Below are 16,983 nucleotides of genomic sequence, written 5' to 3'. Positions count from 1 at the left end.
GTAAAGGGTGGGTTCTACTGTACTGTCAATGTGGTAAAGGGTGGGTTCTACTGTACTGTCAATGTGGTAAAGGGTGGGTTCTACTGTACTGTCAATGTGGTAAAGGGTGGGTTCCACTGTACTGTCAATGTGGTAAAGGGTGGGTTCCACTGTACTGTCAATGTGGTAAAGGGTGGGTTCTACTGTACTGTCAATGTGGTAAAGGGTGGGTTCTACTGTACTGTCAATGTGGTAAAGGGTGGGTTCCACTGTACTGTCAATGTGGTAAAGGGTGGGTTCCACTGTACTGTCAATGTGGTAAAGGGTGGGTTCCACTGTACTGTCAATGTGGTAAAGGGTGGGTTCTACTGTACTGTCAATGTGGTAAAGGGTGGGTTCTACTGTACTGTCAATGTGGTGAAGGGTGGGTTCCACTGTACTGTCAATGTGGTGGTGGTTCTACTGTACTGTCAATGTGGTAAAGGGTGGGTTCCACTGTACTGTCAATGTGGTGGTGGTTCTACTGTACTGTCAATGTGGTAAAGGGTGGGTTCCACTGTACTGTCAATGTGGTGGTGGTTCTACTGTACTGTCAATGTGGTAAAGGGTGGGTTCCACTGTACTGTCAATGTGGTGGTGGTTCCACTGTACTGTCAATGTGGTAAAGGGTGGGTTCTACTGTACTGTCAATGTGGTAAAGGGTGGGTTCTACTGTACTGTCAATGTGGTAAAGGGTGGGTTCCACTGTACTGTCAATGTGGTAAAGGGTGGGTTCTACTGTACTGTCAATGTGGTAAAGGGTGGGTTCTACTGTACTGTCAATGTGGTAAAGGGTGGGTTCTACTGTACTGTCAATGTGGTAAAGGGTGGGTTCTACTGTACTGTCAATGTGGTAAAGGGTGGGTTCCACTGTACTGTCAATGTGGTAAAGGGTGGGTTCTACTGTACTGTCAATGTGGTAAAGGGTGGGTTCCACTGTACTGTCAATGTGGTAAAGGGTGGGTTCTACTGTACTGTCAATGTGGTAAAGGGTGGGTTCTACTGTACTGTCAATGTGGTAAAGGGTGGGTTCCACTGTACTGTCAATGTGGTGGTGGTTCTACTGTACTGTCAATGTGGTAAAGGGTGGGTTCCACTGTACTGTCAATGTGGTGGTGGTTCCACTGTACTGTCAATGTGGTAAAGGGTGGGTTCTACTGTACTGTCAATGTGGTAAAGGGTGGGTTCTACTGTACTGTCAATGTGGTAAAGGGTGGGTTCTACTGTACTGTCAATGTGGTAAAGGGTGGGTTCTACTGTACTGTCAATGTGGTAAAGGGTGGGTTCCACTGTACTGTCAATGTGGTAAAGGGTGGGTTCCACTGTACTGTCAATGTGGTAAAGGGTGGGTTCCACTGTACTGTCAATGTGGTAAAGGGTGGGTTCTACTGTACTGTCAATGTGGTAAAGGGTGGGTTCCACTGTACTGTCAATGTGGTGGTGGTTCTACTGTACTGTCAATGTGGTAAAGGGTGGGTTCCACTGTACTGTCAATGTGGTAAAGGGTGGGTTCTACTGTACTGTCAATGTGGTAAAGGGTGGGTTCCACTGTACTGTCAATGTGGTGGTGGTTCTACTGTACTGTCAATGTGGTAAAGGGTGGGTTCCACTGTACTGTCAATGTGGTAAAGGGTGGGTTCCACTGTACTGTCAATGTGGTAAAGGGTGGGTTCTACTGTACTGTCAATGTGGTAAAGGGTGGGTTCTACTGTACTGTCAAGGTGGTAAAGGGTGGGTTCTACTGTACTGTCAATGTGGTAAAGGGTGGGTTCCACTGTACTGTCAATGTGGTAAAGGGTGGGTTCCACTGTACTGTCAATGTGGTAAAGGGTGGGTTCCACTGTACTGTCAATGTGGTAAAGGGTGGGTTCTACTGTACTGTCAATGTGGTAAAGGGTGGGTTCTACTGTACTGTCAATGTGGTAAAGGGTGGGTTCCACTGTACTGTCAATGTGGTAAAGGGTGGGTTCTACTGTACTGTCAATGTGGTAAAGGGTGGGTTCCACTGTACTGTCAATGTGGTAAAGGGTGGGTTCTACTGTACTGTCAATGTGGTAAAGGGTGGGTTCCACTGTACTGTCAATGTGGTGGTGGTTCTACTGTACTGTCAATGTGGTAAAGGGTGGGTTCCACTGTACTGTCAATGTGGTGGTGGTTCCACTGTACTGTCAATGTGGTAAAGGGTGGGTTCTACTGTACTGTCAATGTGGTAAAGGGTGGGTTCTACTGTACTGTCAATGTGGTAAAGGGTGGGTTCTACTGTACTGTCAATGTGGTAAAGGGTGGGTTCCACTGTACTGTCAATGTGGTAAAGGGTGGGTTCCACTGTACTGTCAATGTGGTGGTGGTTCTACTGTACTGTCAATGTGGTAAAGGGTGGGTTCCACTGTACTGTCAATGTGGTAAAGGGTGGGTTCTACTGTACTGTCAATGTGGTAAAGGGTGGGTTCTACTGTACTGTCAATGTGGTAAAGGGTGGGTTCCACTGTACTGTCAATGTGGTAAAGGGTGGGTTCTACTGTACTGTCAATGTGGTAAAGGGTGGGTTCTACTGTACTGTCAATGTGGTAAAGGGTGGGTTCCACTGTACTGTCAATGTGGTAAAGGGTGGGTTCCACTGTACTGTCAATGTGGTAAAGGGTGGGTTCTACTGTACTGTCAATGTGGTAAAGGGTGGGTTCCACTGTACTGTCAATGTGGTGGTGGTTCTACTGTACTGTCAATGTGGTAAAGGGTGGGTTCCACTGTACTGTCAATGTGGTGGTGGTTCTACTGTACTGTCAATGTGGTAAAGGGTGGGTTCCACTGTACTGTCAATGTGGTAAAGGGTGGGTTCCACTGTACTGTCAATGTGGTAAAGGGTGGGTTCTACTGTACTGTCAATGTGGTAAAGGGTGGGTTCCACTGTACTGTCAATGTGGTAAAGGGTGGGTTCTACTGTACTGTCAATGTGGTAAAGGGTGGGTTCTACTGTACTGTCAATGTGGTAAAGGGTGGGTTCTACTGTACTGTCAATGTGGTAAAGGGTGGGTTCCACTGTACTGTCAATGTGGTAAAGGGTGGGTTCTACTGTACTGTCAATGTGGTAAAGGGTGGGTTCCACTGTACTGTCAATGTGGTAAAGGGTGGGTTCTACTGTACTGTCAATGTGGTAAAGGGTGGGTTCCACTGTACTGTCAATGTGGTAAAGGGTGGGTTCCACTGTACTGTCAATGTGGTAAAGGGTGGGTTCCACTGTACTGTCAATGTGGTAAAGGGTGGGTTCCACTGTACTGTCAATGTGGTAAAGGGTGGGTTCCACTGTACTGTCAATGTGGTAAAGGGTGGGTTCTACTGTACTGTCAATGTGGTAAAGGGTGGGTTCTACTGTACTGTCAATGTGGTAAAGGGTGGGTTCTACTGTACTGTCAATGTGGTAAAGGGTGGGTTCCACTGTACTGTCAATGTGGTAAAGGGTGGGTTCTACTGTACTGTCAATGTGGTAAAGGGTGGGTTCTACTGTACTGTCAAGGTGGTAAAGGGTGGGTTCTACTGTACTGTCAATGTGGTAAAGGGTGGGTTCTACTGTACTGTCAATGTGGTAAAGGGTGGGTTCCACTGTACTGTCAATGTGGTGGTGGTTCTACTGTACTGTCAATGTGGTGGTGGTTCTACTGTACTGTCAATGTGGTGGTGGTTCTACTGTACTGTCAATGTGGTAAAGGGTGGGTTCCACTGTACTGTCAATGTGGTAAAGGGTGGGTTCCACTGTACTGTCAATGTGGTGGTGGTTCCACTGTACTGTCAATGTGGTAAAGGGTGGGTTCCACTGTACTGTCAATGTGGTAAAGGGTGGGTTCTACTGTACTGTCAATGTGGTAAAGGGTGGGTTCTACTGTACTGTCAATGTGGTAAAGGGTGGGTTCTACTGTACTGTCAATGTGGTAAAGGGTGGGTTCCACTGTACTGTCAATGTGGTAAAGGGTGGGTTCCACTGTACTGTCAATGTGGTAAAGGGTGGGTTCCACTGTACTGTCAATGTGGTAAAGGGTGGGTTCCACTGTACTGTCAAGGTGGTAAAGGGTGGGTTCTACTGTACTGTCAATGTGGTAAAGGGTGGGTTCTACTGTACTGTCAAGGTGGTAAAGGGTGGGTTCCACTGTACTGTCAATGTGGTAAAGGGTGGGTTCCACTGTACTGTCAATGTGGTAAAGGGTGGGTTCCACTGTACTGTCAATGTGGTGGTGGTTCTACTGTACTGTCAATGTGGTAAAGGGTGGGTTCCACTGTACTGTCAATGTGGTAAAGGGTGGGTTCTACTGTACTGTCAATGTGGTAAAGGGTGGGTTCCACTGTACTGTCAATGTGGTAAAGGGTGGGTTCTACTGTACTGTCAATGTGGTAAAGGGTGGGTTCTACTGTACTGTCAATGTGGTAAAGGGTGGGTTCTACTGTACTGTCAATGTGGTAAAGGGTGGGTTCTACTGTACTGTCAATGTGGTAAAGGGTGGGTTCCACTGTACTGTCAATGTGGTAAAGGGTGGGTTCTACTGTACTGTCAATGTGGTAAAGGGTGGGTTCCACTGTACTGTCAATGTGGTAAAGGGTGGGTTCTACTGTACTGTCAATGTGGTAAAGGGTGGGTTCTACTGTACTGTCAATGTGGTAAAGGGTGGGTTCCACTGTACTGTCAATGTGGTGGTGGTTCTACTGTACTGTCAATGTGGTAAAGGGTGGGTTCCACTGTACTGTCAATGTGGTGGTGGTTCCACTGTACTGTCAATGTGGTAAAGGGTGGGTTCTACTGTACTGTCAATGTGGTAAAGGGTGGGTTCTACTGTACTGTCAATGTGGTAAAGGGTGGGTTCTACTGTACTGTCAATGTGGTAAAGGGTGGGTTCTACTGTACTGTCAATGTGGTAAAGGGTGGGTTCCACTGTACTGTCAAGGTGGTAAAGGGTGGGTTCCACTGTACTGTCAATGTGGTAAAGGGTGGGTTCCACTGTACTGTCAATGTGGTAAAGGGTGGGTTCTACTGTACTGTCAATGTGGTAAAGGGTGGGTTCCACTGTACTGTCAATGTGGTGGTGGTTCTACTGTACTGTCAATGTGGTAAAGGGTGGGTTCCACTGTACTGTCAATGTGGTAAAGGGTGGGTTCTACTGTACTGTCAATGTGGTAAAGGGTGGGTTCCACTGTACTGTCAATGTGGTGGTGGTTCTACTGTACTGTCAATGTGGTAAAGGGTGGGTTCCACTGTACTGTCAATGTGGTAAAGGGTGGGTTCCACTGTACTGTCAATGTGGTAAAGGGTGGGTTCTACTGTACTGTCAATGTGGTAAAGGGTGGGTTCTACTGTACTGTCAAGGTGGTAAAGGGTGGGTTCTACTGTACTGTCAATGTGGTAAAGGGTGGGTTCCACTGTACTGTCAATGTGGTAAAGGGTGGGTTCCACTGTACTGTCAAGGTGGTAAAGGGTGGGTTCCACTGTACTGTCAATGTGGTAAAGGGTGGGTTCTACTGTACTGTCAATGTGGTAAAGGGTGGGTTCTACTGTACTGTCAATGTGGTAAAGGGTGGGTTCCACTGTACTGTCAATGTGGTAAAGGGTGGGTTCTACTGTACTGTCAATGTGGTAAAGGGTGGGTTCCACTGTACTGTCAATGTGGTAAAGGGTGGGTTCTACTGTACTGTCAATGTGGTAAAGGGTGGGTTCCACTGTACTGTCAATGTGGTGGTGGTTCTACTGTACTGTCAATGTGGTAAAGGGTGGGTTCCACTGTACTGTCAATGTGGTGGTGGTTCCACTGTACTGTCAATGTGGTAAAGGGTGGGTTCTACTGTACTGTCAATGTGGTAAAGGGTGGGTTCTACTGTACTGTCAATGTGGTAAAGGGTGGGTTCCACTGTACTGTCAATGTGGTAAAGGGTGGGTTCCACTGTACTGTCAATGTGGTAAAGGGTGGGTTCCACTGTACTGTCAATGTGGTGGTGGTTCTACTGTACTGTCAATGTGGTAAAGGGTGGGTTCCACTGTACTGTCAATGTGGTAAAGGGTGGGTTCTACTGTACTGTCAATGTGGTAAAGGGTGGGTTCTACTGTACTGTCAATGTGGTAAAGGGTGGGTTCCACTGTACTGTCAATGTGGTAAAGGGTGGGTTCTACTGTACTGTCAATGTGGTAAAGGGTGGGTTCTACTGTACTGTCAATGTGGTAAAGGGTGGGTTCCACTGTACTGTCAATGTGGTAAAGGGTGGGTTCCACTGTACTGTCAATGTGGTAAAGGGTGGGTTCTACTGTACTGTCAATGTGGTAAAGGGTGGGTTCCACTGTACTGTCAATGTGGTGGTGGTTCTACTGTACTGTCAATGTGGTAAAGGGTGGGTTCCACTGTACTGTCAATGTGGTGGTGGTTCTACTGTACTGTCAATGTGGTAAAGGGTGGGTTCCACTGTACTGTCAATGTGGTAAAGGGTGGGTTCCACTGTACTGTCAATGTGGTAAAGGGTGGGTTCTACTGTACTGTCAATGTGGTAAAGGGTGGGTTCCACTGTACTGTCAATGTGGTAAAGGGTGGGTTCTACTGTACTGTCAATGTGGTAAAGGGTGGGTTCTACTGTACTGTCAATGTGGTAAAGGGTGGGTTCTACTGTACTGTCAATGTGGTAAAGGGTGGGTTCCACTGTACTGTCAATGTGGTAAAGGGTGGGTTCCACTGTACTGTCAATGTGGTAAAGGGTGGGTTCCACTGTACTGTCAATGTGGTAAAGGGTGGGTTCTACTGTACTGTCAATGTGGTAAAGGGTGGGTTCCACTGTACTGTCAATGTGGTAAAGGGTGGGTTCCACTGTACTGTCAATGTGGTAAAGGGTGGGTTCCACTGTACTGTCAATGTGGTAAAGGGTGGGTTCCACTGTACTGTCAATGTGGTAAAGGGTGGGTTCCACTGTACTGTCAATGTGGTAAAGGGTGGGTTCTACTGTACTGTCAATGTGGTAAAGGGTGGGTTCTACTGTACTGTCAATGTGGTAAAGGGTGGGTTCTACTGTACTGTCAATGTGGTAAAGGGTGGGTTCCACTGTACTGTCAATGTGGTAAAGGGTGGGTTCTACTGTACTGTCAATGTGGTAAAGGGTGGGTTCTACTGTACTGTCAATGTGGTAAAGGGTGGGTTCTACTGTACTGTCAATGTGGTAAAGGGTGGGTTCTACTGTACTGTCAATGTGGTAAAGGGTGGGTTCCACTGTACTGTCAATGTGGTGGTGGTTCTACTGTACTGTCAATGTGGTGGTGGTTCTACTGTACTGTCAATGTGGTGGTGGTTCTACTGTACTGTCAATGTGGTAAAGGGTGGGTTCCAATGTACTGTCAATGTGGTAAAGGGTGGGTTCTACTGTACTGTCAATGTGGTGGTGGTTCCACTGTACTGTCAATGTGGTAAAGGGTGGGTTCCACTGTACTGTCAATGTGGTAAAGGGTGGGTTCTACTGTACTGTCAATGTGGTAAAGGGTGGGTTCTACTGTACTGTCAATGTGGTAAAGGGTGGGTTCTACTGTACTGTCAATGTGGTAAAGGGTGGGTTCCACTGTACTGTCAATGTGGTAAAGGGTGGGTTCCACTGTACTGTCAATGTGGTAAAGGGTGGGTTCCACTGTACTGTCAATGTGGTAAAGGGTGGGTTCCACTGTACTGTCAAGGTGGTAAAGGGTGGGTTCTACTGTACTGTCAATGTGGTAAAGGGTGGGTTCTACTGTACTGTCAAGGTGGTAAAGGGTGGGTTCCACTGTACTGTCAATGTGGTAAAGGGTGGGTTCCACTGTACTGTCAATGTGGTAAAGGGTGGGTTCCACTGTACTGTCAATGTGGTAAAGGGTGGGTTCCACTGTACTGTCAATGTGGTAAAGGGTGGGTTCCACTGTACTGTCAATGTGGTGGTGGTTCTACTGTACTGTCAATGTGGTAAAGGGTGGGTTCCACTGTACTGTCAATGTGGTAAAGGGTGGGTTCTACTGTACTGTCAATGTGGTAAAGGGTGGGTTCCACTGTACTGTCAATGTGGTAAAGGGTGGGTTCTACTGTACTGTCAATGTGGTAAAGGGTGGGTTCTACTGTACTGTCAATGTGGTAAAGGGTGGGTTCTACTGTACTGTCAATGTGGTAAAGGGTGGGTTCCACTGTACTGTCAATGTGGTAAAGGGTGGGTTCCACTGTACTGTCAATGTGGTAAAGGGTGGGTTCTACTGTACTGTCAATGTGGTAAAGGGTGGGTTCTACTGTACTGTCAATGTGGTAAAGGGTGGGTTCTACTGTACTGTCAAGGTGGTAAAGGGTGGGTTCTACTGTACTGTCAATGTGGTAAAGGGTGGGTTCTACTGTACTGTCAATGTGGTGGTGGTTCTACTGTACTGTCAATGTGGTAAAGGGTGGGTTCTACTGTACTGTCAATGTGGTGGTGGTTCCACTGTACTGTCAATGTGGTAAAGGGTGGGTTCCACTGTACTGTCAATGTGGTGAAGGGTGGGTTCTACTGTACTGTCAATGTGGTAAAGGGTGGGTTCTACTGTACTGTCAATGTGGTAAAGGGTGGGTTCTACTGTACTGTCAATGTGGTAAAGGGTGGGTTCTACTGTACTGTCAATGTGGTAAAGGGTGGGTTCTACTGTACTGTCAATGTGGTAAAGGGTGGGTTCTACTGTACTGTCAATGTGGTAAAGGGTGGGTTCTACTGTACTGTCAATGTGGTAAAGGGTGGGTTCTACTGTACTGTCAATGTGGTAAAGGGTGGGTTCCACTGTACTGTCAATGTGGTAAAGGGTGGGTTCCACTGTACTGTCAATGTGGTAAAGGGTGGGTTCTACTGTACTGTCAATGTGGTAAAGGGTGGGTTCCACTGTACTGTCAATGTGGTGGTGGTTCTACTGTACTGTCAATGTGGTAAAGGGTGGGTTCCACTGTACTGTCAATGTGGTGGTGGTTCTACTGTACTGTCAATGTGGTAAAGGGTGGGTTCCACTGTACTGTCAATGTGGTGGTGGTTCCACTGTACTGTCAATGTGGTAAAGGGTGGGTTCTACTGTACTGTCAATGTGGTAAAGGGTGGGTTCTACTGTACTGTCAATGTGGTAAAGGGTGGGTTCCACTGTACTGTCAATGTGGTAAAGGGTGGGTTCTACTGTACTGTCAATGTGGTAAAGGGTGGGTTCTACTGTACTGTCAATGTGGTAAAGGGTGGGTTCTACTGTACTGTCAATGTGGTAAAGGGTGGGTTCTACTGTACTGTCAATGTGGTAAAGGGTGGGTTCCACTGTACTGTCAATGTGGTAAAGGGTGGGTTCTACTGTACTGTCAATGTGGTAAAGGGTGGGTTCCACTGTACTGTCAATGTGGTAAAGGGTGGGTTCTACTGTACTGTCAATGTGGTAAAGGGTGGGTTCTACTGTACTGTCAATGTGGTAAAGGGTGGGTTCCACTGTACTGTCAATGTGGTGGTGGTTCTACTGTACTGTCAATGTGGTAAAGGGTGGGTTCCACTGTACTGTCAATGTGGTGGTGGTTCCACTGTACTGTCAATGTGGTAAAGGGTGGGTTCTACTGTACTGTCAATGTGGTAAAGGGTGGGTTCTACTGTACTGTCAATGTGGTAAAGGGTGGGTTCCACTGTACTGTCAATGTGGTAAAGGGTGGGTTCCACTGTACTGTCAATGTGGTAAAGGGTGGGTTCCACTGTACTGTCAATGTGGTAAAGGGTGGGTTCTACTGTACTGTCAATGTGGTAAAGGGTGGGTTCCACTGTACTGTCAATGTGGTGGTGGTTCTACTGTACTGTCAATGTGGTAAAGGGTGGGTTCCACTGTACTGTCAATGTGGTAAAGGGTGGGTTCTACTGTACTGTCAATGTGGTAAAGGGTGGGTTCCACTGTACTGTCAATGTGGTGGTGGTTCTACTGTACTGTCAATGTGGTAAAGGGTGGGTTCCACTGTACTGTCAATGTGGTAAAGGGTGGGTTCCACTGTACTGTCAATGTGGTAAAGGGTGGGTTCTACTGTACTGTCAATGTGGTAAAGGGTGGGTTCTACTGTACTGTCAAGGTGGTAAAGGGTGGGTTCTACTGTACTGTCAATGTGGTAAAGGGTGGGTTCCACTGTACTGTCAATGTGGTAAAGGGTGGGTTCCACTGTACTGTCAATGTGGTAAAGGGTGGGTTCCACTGTACTGTCAATGTGGTAAAGGGTGGGTTCTACTGTACTGTCAATGTGGTAAAGGGTGGGTTCTACTGTACTGTCAATGTGGTAAAGGGTGGGTTCCACTGTACTGTCAATGTGGTAAAGGGTGGGTTCTACTGTACTGTCAATGTGGTAAAGGGTGGGTTCCACTGTACTGTCAATGTGGTAAAGGGTGGGTTCCACTGTACTGTCAATGTGGTAAAGGGTGGGTTCCACTGTACTGTCAATGTGGTAAAGGGTGGGTTCTACTGTACTGTCAATGTGGTGGTGGTTCTACTGTACTGTCAATGTGGTAAAGGGTGGGTTCCACTGTACTGTCAATGTGGTGGTGGTTCCACTGTACTGTCAATGTGGTAAAGGGTGGGTTCCACTGTACTGTCAATGTGGTAAAGGGTGGGTTCCACTGTACTGTCAATGTGGTGGTGGTTCCACTGTACTGTCAATGTGGTAAAGGGTGGGTTCCACTGTACTGTCAATGTGGTAAAGGGTGGGTTCTACTGTACTGTCAATGTGGTAAAGGGTGGGTTCCACTGTACTGTCAATGTGGTAAAGGGTGGGTTCTACTGTACTGTCAATGTGGTAAAGGGTGGGTTCCACTGTACTGTCAATGTGGTAAAGGGTGGGTTCTACTGTACTGTCAATGTGGTAAAGGGTGGGTTCTACTGTACTGTCAATGTGGTAAAGGGTGGGTTCTACTGTACTGTCAATGTGGTAAAGGGTGGGTTCCACTGTACTGTCAATGTGGTGGTGGTTCTACTGTACTGTCAATGTGGTGGTGGTTCTACTGTACTGTCAATGTGGTGGTGGTTCCACTGTACTGTCAATGTGGTAAAGGGTGGGTTCCACTGTACTGTCAATGTGGTGAGGGTTCCACTGTACTGTCAATGTGGTGATGGTTCCACTGTACTGTCAATGTGGTGATGGTTCCACTGTACTGTCAATGAAATGCACACTCACTTTTCTTGTTGAGTGCAGCTGCCTCCATCATTTTCTTGGTGGCGGCGTTAGCCTCGTTTGCCGCCCCTGTGCCGTCCGCCTCCAGACTGGCTGTGTCCCAGTGCCTCCACGTGCCTGGCACCGGCTTCAGGCCTAAACATGGACACGGCCCAATTGCTCAGATAATATTTATAATTCTTATTTTTTCATTTATCAAGCAGCCATGTGAAAGTTATGCCAATTAGGATTCTCTGCCATTCAAACTCTAGTGCCTGTGAAAAGAGTAATGTTTAATAGAATACATTTCAATGAAACTGATTGAAACAATTAGCATTTGACAAAACATGACAGTTTTGACGAAATTTACATCAAAGTCTCAGAAGGATAAAGTCACCCTCTCAAGTCCCAAATAACGGTGTTATGAAAACAAAGCAGTCCCCGCTCCTTTGAGCTTTTCCTTCATCCTCCATTCACACTAGCATTTGCCACGTGAAAAAGCAAATGTGTCACACATTGAAGTACATTTTTCAGTCCTTTCATCTTGATGTCAGTTTCCTGACCTCCCACGATTTGATCACCTTTCTCACTGACCCCACATGATTTGATCCCTTTCTCACTGACCCCACATGATTTGACCACCTTTCTCACTGACCTCACATGATTTGATCACCTTTCTCACTGACCCCACATGATTTGATCACCTTTCTCACTGACCCCACATGATTTGATCACCTTTCTCACTGACCCCACATGATTTGATCACCTTTCTCACTGACCCCACATGATTTGATCACCTTTCTCACTGACCCCACATGATTTGATCACCTTTCTCACTGACCCCACATGATTTGATCACCTTTCTCACTGACCCCACATGATTTGATCACCTTTCTCACTGACCTTTGATCCACTCGTTGGTGAGGTTAATGAGGTACTGTTTAAACTGGTCGTCAAATCGCCAGCGTGACTCGGGAAAAGCTGTGACGTAGGCAGAGTACAGGGCCTGGGCCAGGCATTCTGGATACACCTGAAACAGCACAATGTTTCTCTCTCAGCAAAGTATAAGTACTAAGGGTTTCAGTCTAGTCCTCTTGGCCAGGCAGTCTGGATACACCTGAAACAGCACAATATTTCTCTCTCAGCAAAGTATAAGTACTAAGGGTTTCAGTCTAGTTCTCTTGGCCAGGTAGTCTGGTTACACCTGAAACAGCACAATGTTTCTCTCTCAGCAAAGTAAGGTAAGAGTTTTAGTCTAGTTCTCTTGGCCAGGCAGTCTGGATACACCTGAAACAGCACAATATGTCTCTCTCAGCAAAGTAAGGTAAGAGTTTCAGTCTAGTTCTCTTGGCCAGGCAGTCTGGATACACCTGAAACAGCACAATATTTCTCTCTCAGCAAAGTATGGTAAGAGTTTCAGTCTAGTTCTCTTGGCCAGGCCAGAGAGCCTACCCAGAGCCACATGAAACACCAATACCTCAACATAGTACGTCAGTCCATGGCTGGATCTAGGGGAGGGGTTCATGTGTTTCAGAAGACCCCCCCCCAACAGTATATAATTACCCCTGCAGCTGCCTTATTTTGGAAGTCATTCCCTCTGAAACATTAGTTCCAGCCCTGTAGTCCATCAGTTCTGTAACATGTTCTAACACAACAAATGTTGCAGAAGACGGATGATACAATGTATCCAGACTCACTGTGAGGAATTTGTCTTTGACGTCAGCGTTAATGCTTGCGAAGAGAGCCACGTAGCTGTCTGCGATACGGTCAAACAGTTGGTTTTTCTCTTCTTCAAAGCCCCTCTGTAACAGTCATGTCAATCATTGCAAATGGATTAATACACTGATAAACAGACAACATAACTGCCTGCATTTTCTTGTGCCAAGTACTGTCAAAAAATTTAAGTGTATGGGTCACCATGAAAGAGACAAACAAATCAAATCAATGTGCAAACTTGATATTGTGAATATACAAATATATTATACTGTCCAAGAAAAAGCAGCATACAGACTGACATACATATACACAGACAGACAGATGCATGCACTCACTCGCGCACGCAAGCACACACACACATGCACATACACACTGTGACCCCACACAAGCACACACACACTGTGACCCCACACACGCACACACACACTGTGACCCCACACAAGCACACACACACTGTGACCCCACACAAGCACACACACACTGTGACCCCACACAAGCGAAACAAAAGTTAAGCAGAGCATAACAACTAACCTCTTTATTAAACTGTGAGAGGAAGATCCACCAGAACGTATCCTGCATCACGGCAGCTGAGGCTTCTGACAAGAACAGCTTCTTCCAGAACTTGCGGAATCCAGGCTGAGTCAACAATATTCATGTTTACTGTGGAATCCAGGCTGAGTCAACAATATTCATGTTTACTGTGGAATACTGAGGCTGAGTCAACAATATTCATGTTTACTGTGGAATCCAGGCTGAGTCAACAATATTCATGTTTACTGTGGAATACAGGCTGAGTCAACAATATTCATGTTTACTGTGGAATACAGGCTGAGTCAACAATATTCATGTTTACTGTGGAATACATGCTGAATCAACAACATTCATGTTTACTGTGGAATCCAGGCTGAGTCAACAATATTCATGTTTACAAAAAATGTGTCACTTTCAAAACACATATATATATATCTACCTCTATATACATAAACAGCCACCCTGATAGACAGATAAAATATATCACAAAATACAGATTTGCTGATAATATAAATATTGTGACAAATCTATTACTGTGTTGAAAAAAATACAGCCTCAAGAATCAATCAATCAATCAATATGAAGCTTATATAGCGCGTATTCCGTGGGTACAGTTCTAAGCGCTTGTCGAAGAGTTGTCAACACAGGACTAACAAAGAAACTAACATCTACAGACGGACACGAACCCTATCACACACTAGCAAACCCTGGTAAACAAACAACTGTTTAACAACAATGTACACATCAATAGCTAGGTCAGACAAAATAATATTAAGCACAAAGAAAACACCTCTCACAGAGCACAGCACAAGAATGTCTTTTGGGGCACAGCACATCACGTCGAGCATGAAAGTCGCAGCCAGCTACGGGAAGAACTGAGTCTTCAACCTACTCTTGAACGCGTCAAGAGAGGGGCTCTGGCGAAGCTCAAGCGGCAGGGAGTTCCAGACGGAGGGGCCCGCGGAGGGAAATGCACGCTGACCAGCAGATGCGAGTTTCGAGCGAGGGATGTGGAGGCGGAGAGGGTCAGCAGCAGAACGAAGGGGACGGTCGGAGGGCTGGGTGTACAGGTCCAGGGAGGATTGAAGGTACTCGGGAGCAGAGTCGTTGAGACACTTGTAGACCAGAGTGGACAGTTTGTAGGAGATTCGGGTGTTGACAGGGAGCCAGTGCAAGGAGCGAAGTAGGGGGGTGATGTGGTCTCGCTTCGTCTTCCTCAACGTCAGCCTGGCAGCGGCGTTCTGGACTCGTTGTAGGCCATGAATGGATGAGGCGGGGAGGCCAGCCAGAAGGGAGTTGCAGTAGTCCAGACGACTGAAGATGAGGGAGACAACCAGCTTGACACAGGCGTCGTGGGTGAGGTAGCGACGGATGGAGGCGATGCGTCGTAGGTGGAAAAAGCAGGTCTTGATGATGAAGGAGATGTGTGTCTGCATGGAGAGAGTGGAGTCGAGAAAGACGCCAAGGCTCTTGACAGCAGGGGAGAATGGAACAGTCGCGTCATCCAGCTGGAGGTCGGTCACAGTGAGGGAAGCAATCTTCTGTCGTGTTCCAACGAGAAGGGCCTCCGTCTTCTCACTGTTCAGCTTCAGCTTGTTCTCAGTCATCCAGTTCTTGATGTCAGTGAAACAACTGGAGATGGATCCAAGGAGATCGTCAACGTCCTCCGGCTTGGCGCTGTTCTGGAGCTGCGTGTCATCGGCAAAGGAGTTGCGTGTCATCGGCAAAGGAGCTGCAAAGGAGTTGCGTGTCATCGGCAAAGGAGCTGCGTGTCATCGGCAAAGGAGTTGTAGACTGTTAGATACTAAGGAGAGTTGCTTGTTGATCTGTCCAGTGCCAGGAGACTGTTAGATACCAAGGAGAGTTGCTTGTTGATCTGTCAGGTGCCAGGAGACTGTTAGATACTAAGGAGAGTTGCTTGTTGATCTGTCCGGTGCCAGGAGACTGTTAGATACCAAGGAGAGTTGCTTGTTGATCTGTCCGGTGCCAGGAGACTGTTAGATACCAAGGAGAGTTGCTTGTTGATCTGTCAGGTGCCAGGAGACTGTTAGATACCAAGGAGAGTTGCTTGTTGATCTGTCAGGTGCCAGGAGACTGTTAGATACCAAGGAGAGTTGCTTGTTGATCTGTCCGGTGCCAGGAGACTGTTAGATACCAAGGAGAGTTGCTTGTTGATCTGTCCGGTGCCAGGAGACTGTTAGATACTAAGGAGAGTTGCTTGTTGATCTGTCCGGTGCCAGGAGACTGTTAGATACTAAGGAGAGTTGCTTGTTGATCTGTCCGGTGCCAGGAGACTGTTAGATACCAAGGAGAGTTGCTTGTTGATCTGTCAGGTGCCAGGAGACTGTTAGATACCAAGGAGAGTTGCTTGTTGATCTGTCCGGTGCCAGGAGACTGTTAGATACTAAGGAGAGTTGCTTGTTGATCTGTCCGGTGCCAGGAGACTGTTAGATACTAAGGAGAGTTGCTTGTTGATCTGTCAGGTGCCAGGAGACTGTTAGATACCAAGGAGAGTTGCTTGTTGATCTGTCAGGTGCCAGGAGACTGTTAGATACCAAGGAGAGTTGCTTGTTGATCTGTCCGGTGCCAGGAGACTGTTAGATACCAAGGAGAGTTGCTTGTTGATCTGTCCGGTGCCAGGAGACTGTTAGATACCAAGGAGAGTTGCTTGTTGATCTGTCAGGTGCCAGGAGACTGTTAGATACTAAGGAGAGTTGCTTGTTGATCTGTCCGGTGCCAGGAGACTGTTAGATACTAAGGAGAGTTGCTTGTTGATCTGTCAGGTGCCAGGAGACTGGTTCACATTCCTCCCACTTTATAACACATGTCATATGTATTTAGAGCGCTTATATACTTCCCTTTGTTTATCAGATGACTATAGAGACTAAATAATACAATGCACAACTGCCCACACAAGCTCCAATGATGCAAAGTTGTGAAGGTTGAACTGCACATTCATAGCAACTACAGACCAAACTAAACTTTTTAAGCTGCTGAGAGTAACAGCAACAATGGAAAGAGAACTCTGAACATTTTATTTCCTCACATTGAAGTTCTGGATGTTTGTGATCTTGTGCAGTAGGGGTGGCGCCTCCAGCTGGGCAGGTAACTCTACCAGCTCACCGTGCCGAAAGCCAGGAAACATGCAGTAGTCCATGGACCGCTTCTTTGTTTCCATCATTGCATCAGCGAAATCCTGGAATCCAGAAGTAATAGAAGTTTAGATTGCGAAACAACACTGAAAAGTTCTCAACCATGACAAAACAATGTAAGGAAGCTAAAAAGAAATTGTAATATGAATTACACGCACACACACACATGCACAAACGCATGCACATACACACACATGCATGTACATACGCAGGCACGAACACACACATACAGACGCACACACTTACACACACATGCACGCAGACGTGACTCAGACTCTCTCTCTACCTGAGGCGCTCTCCCTGTCTCTGTTCTCACATGACCGAGAAAAATTTGTTTTTAAATTTCAAAGTAAACAATGTCTTGTGCATTTCATTTCTACTCAGGGGTGGCACACACAAAACAATAAAACAGGTAAAGTCTGATCACA

The 16,983-nt window shown here is 46.7% G+C and overlaps 1 protein-coding gene across 4 annotated transcripts in view; it reads right to left on the bottom strand.

Annotated features, from left to right (window-relative positions):
- Window positions 1-16,983, bottom strand: part of LOC138949396 (protein FAM227B-like) — a 50,506-nt gene that overhangs the window by 14,422 nt on the left and 19,101 nt on the right. For all 4 annotated transcript variants that reach the window (XM_070321238.1, XM_070321223.1, XM_070321214.1 and 1 more), the window contains 5 exons: window positions 16,450-16,599; window positions 13,404-13,508; window positions 12,854-12,958; window positions 12,060-12,186; window positions 11,181-11,312 (listed from right to left, as the gene is read on the bottom strand). In XM_070321238.1, the coding sequence (XP_070177339.1) occupies window positions 11,181-11,312; window positions 12,060-12,186; window positions 12,854-12,958; window positions 13,404-13,508; window positions 16,450-16,599 (619 nt within the window). The remainder of the gene's footprint in view (window positions 1-11,180; window positions 11,313-12,059; window positions 12,187-12,853; window positions 12,959-13,403; window positions 13,509-16,449; window positions 16,600-16,983) is intronic.

Source organism: Littorina saxatilis, linkage group LG1 (genome assembly GCF_037325665.1).
Source record: "Littorina saxatilis isolate snail1 linkage group LG1, US_GU_Lsax_2.0, whole genome shotgun sequence".
NCBI lineage: Eukaryota > Metazoa > Mollusca > Gastropoda > Littorinimorpha > Littorinidae > Littorina > Littorina saxatilis.
This window is presented reverse-complemented; position numbering and strand designations above follow the sequence as displayed.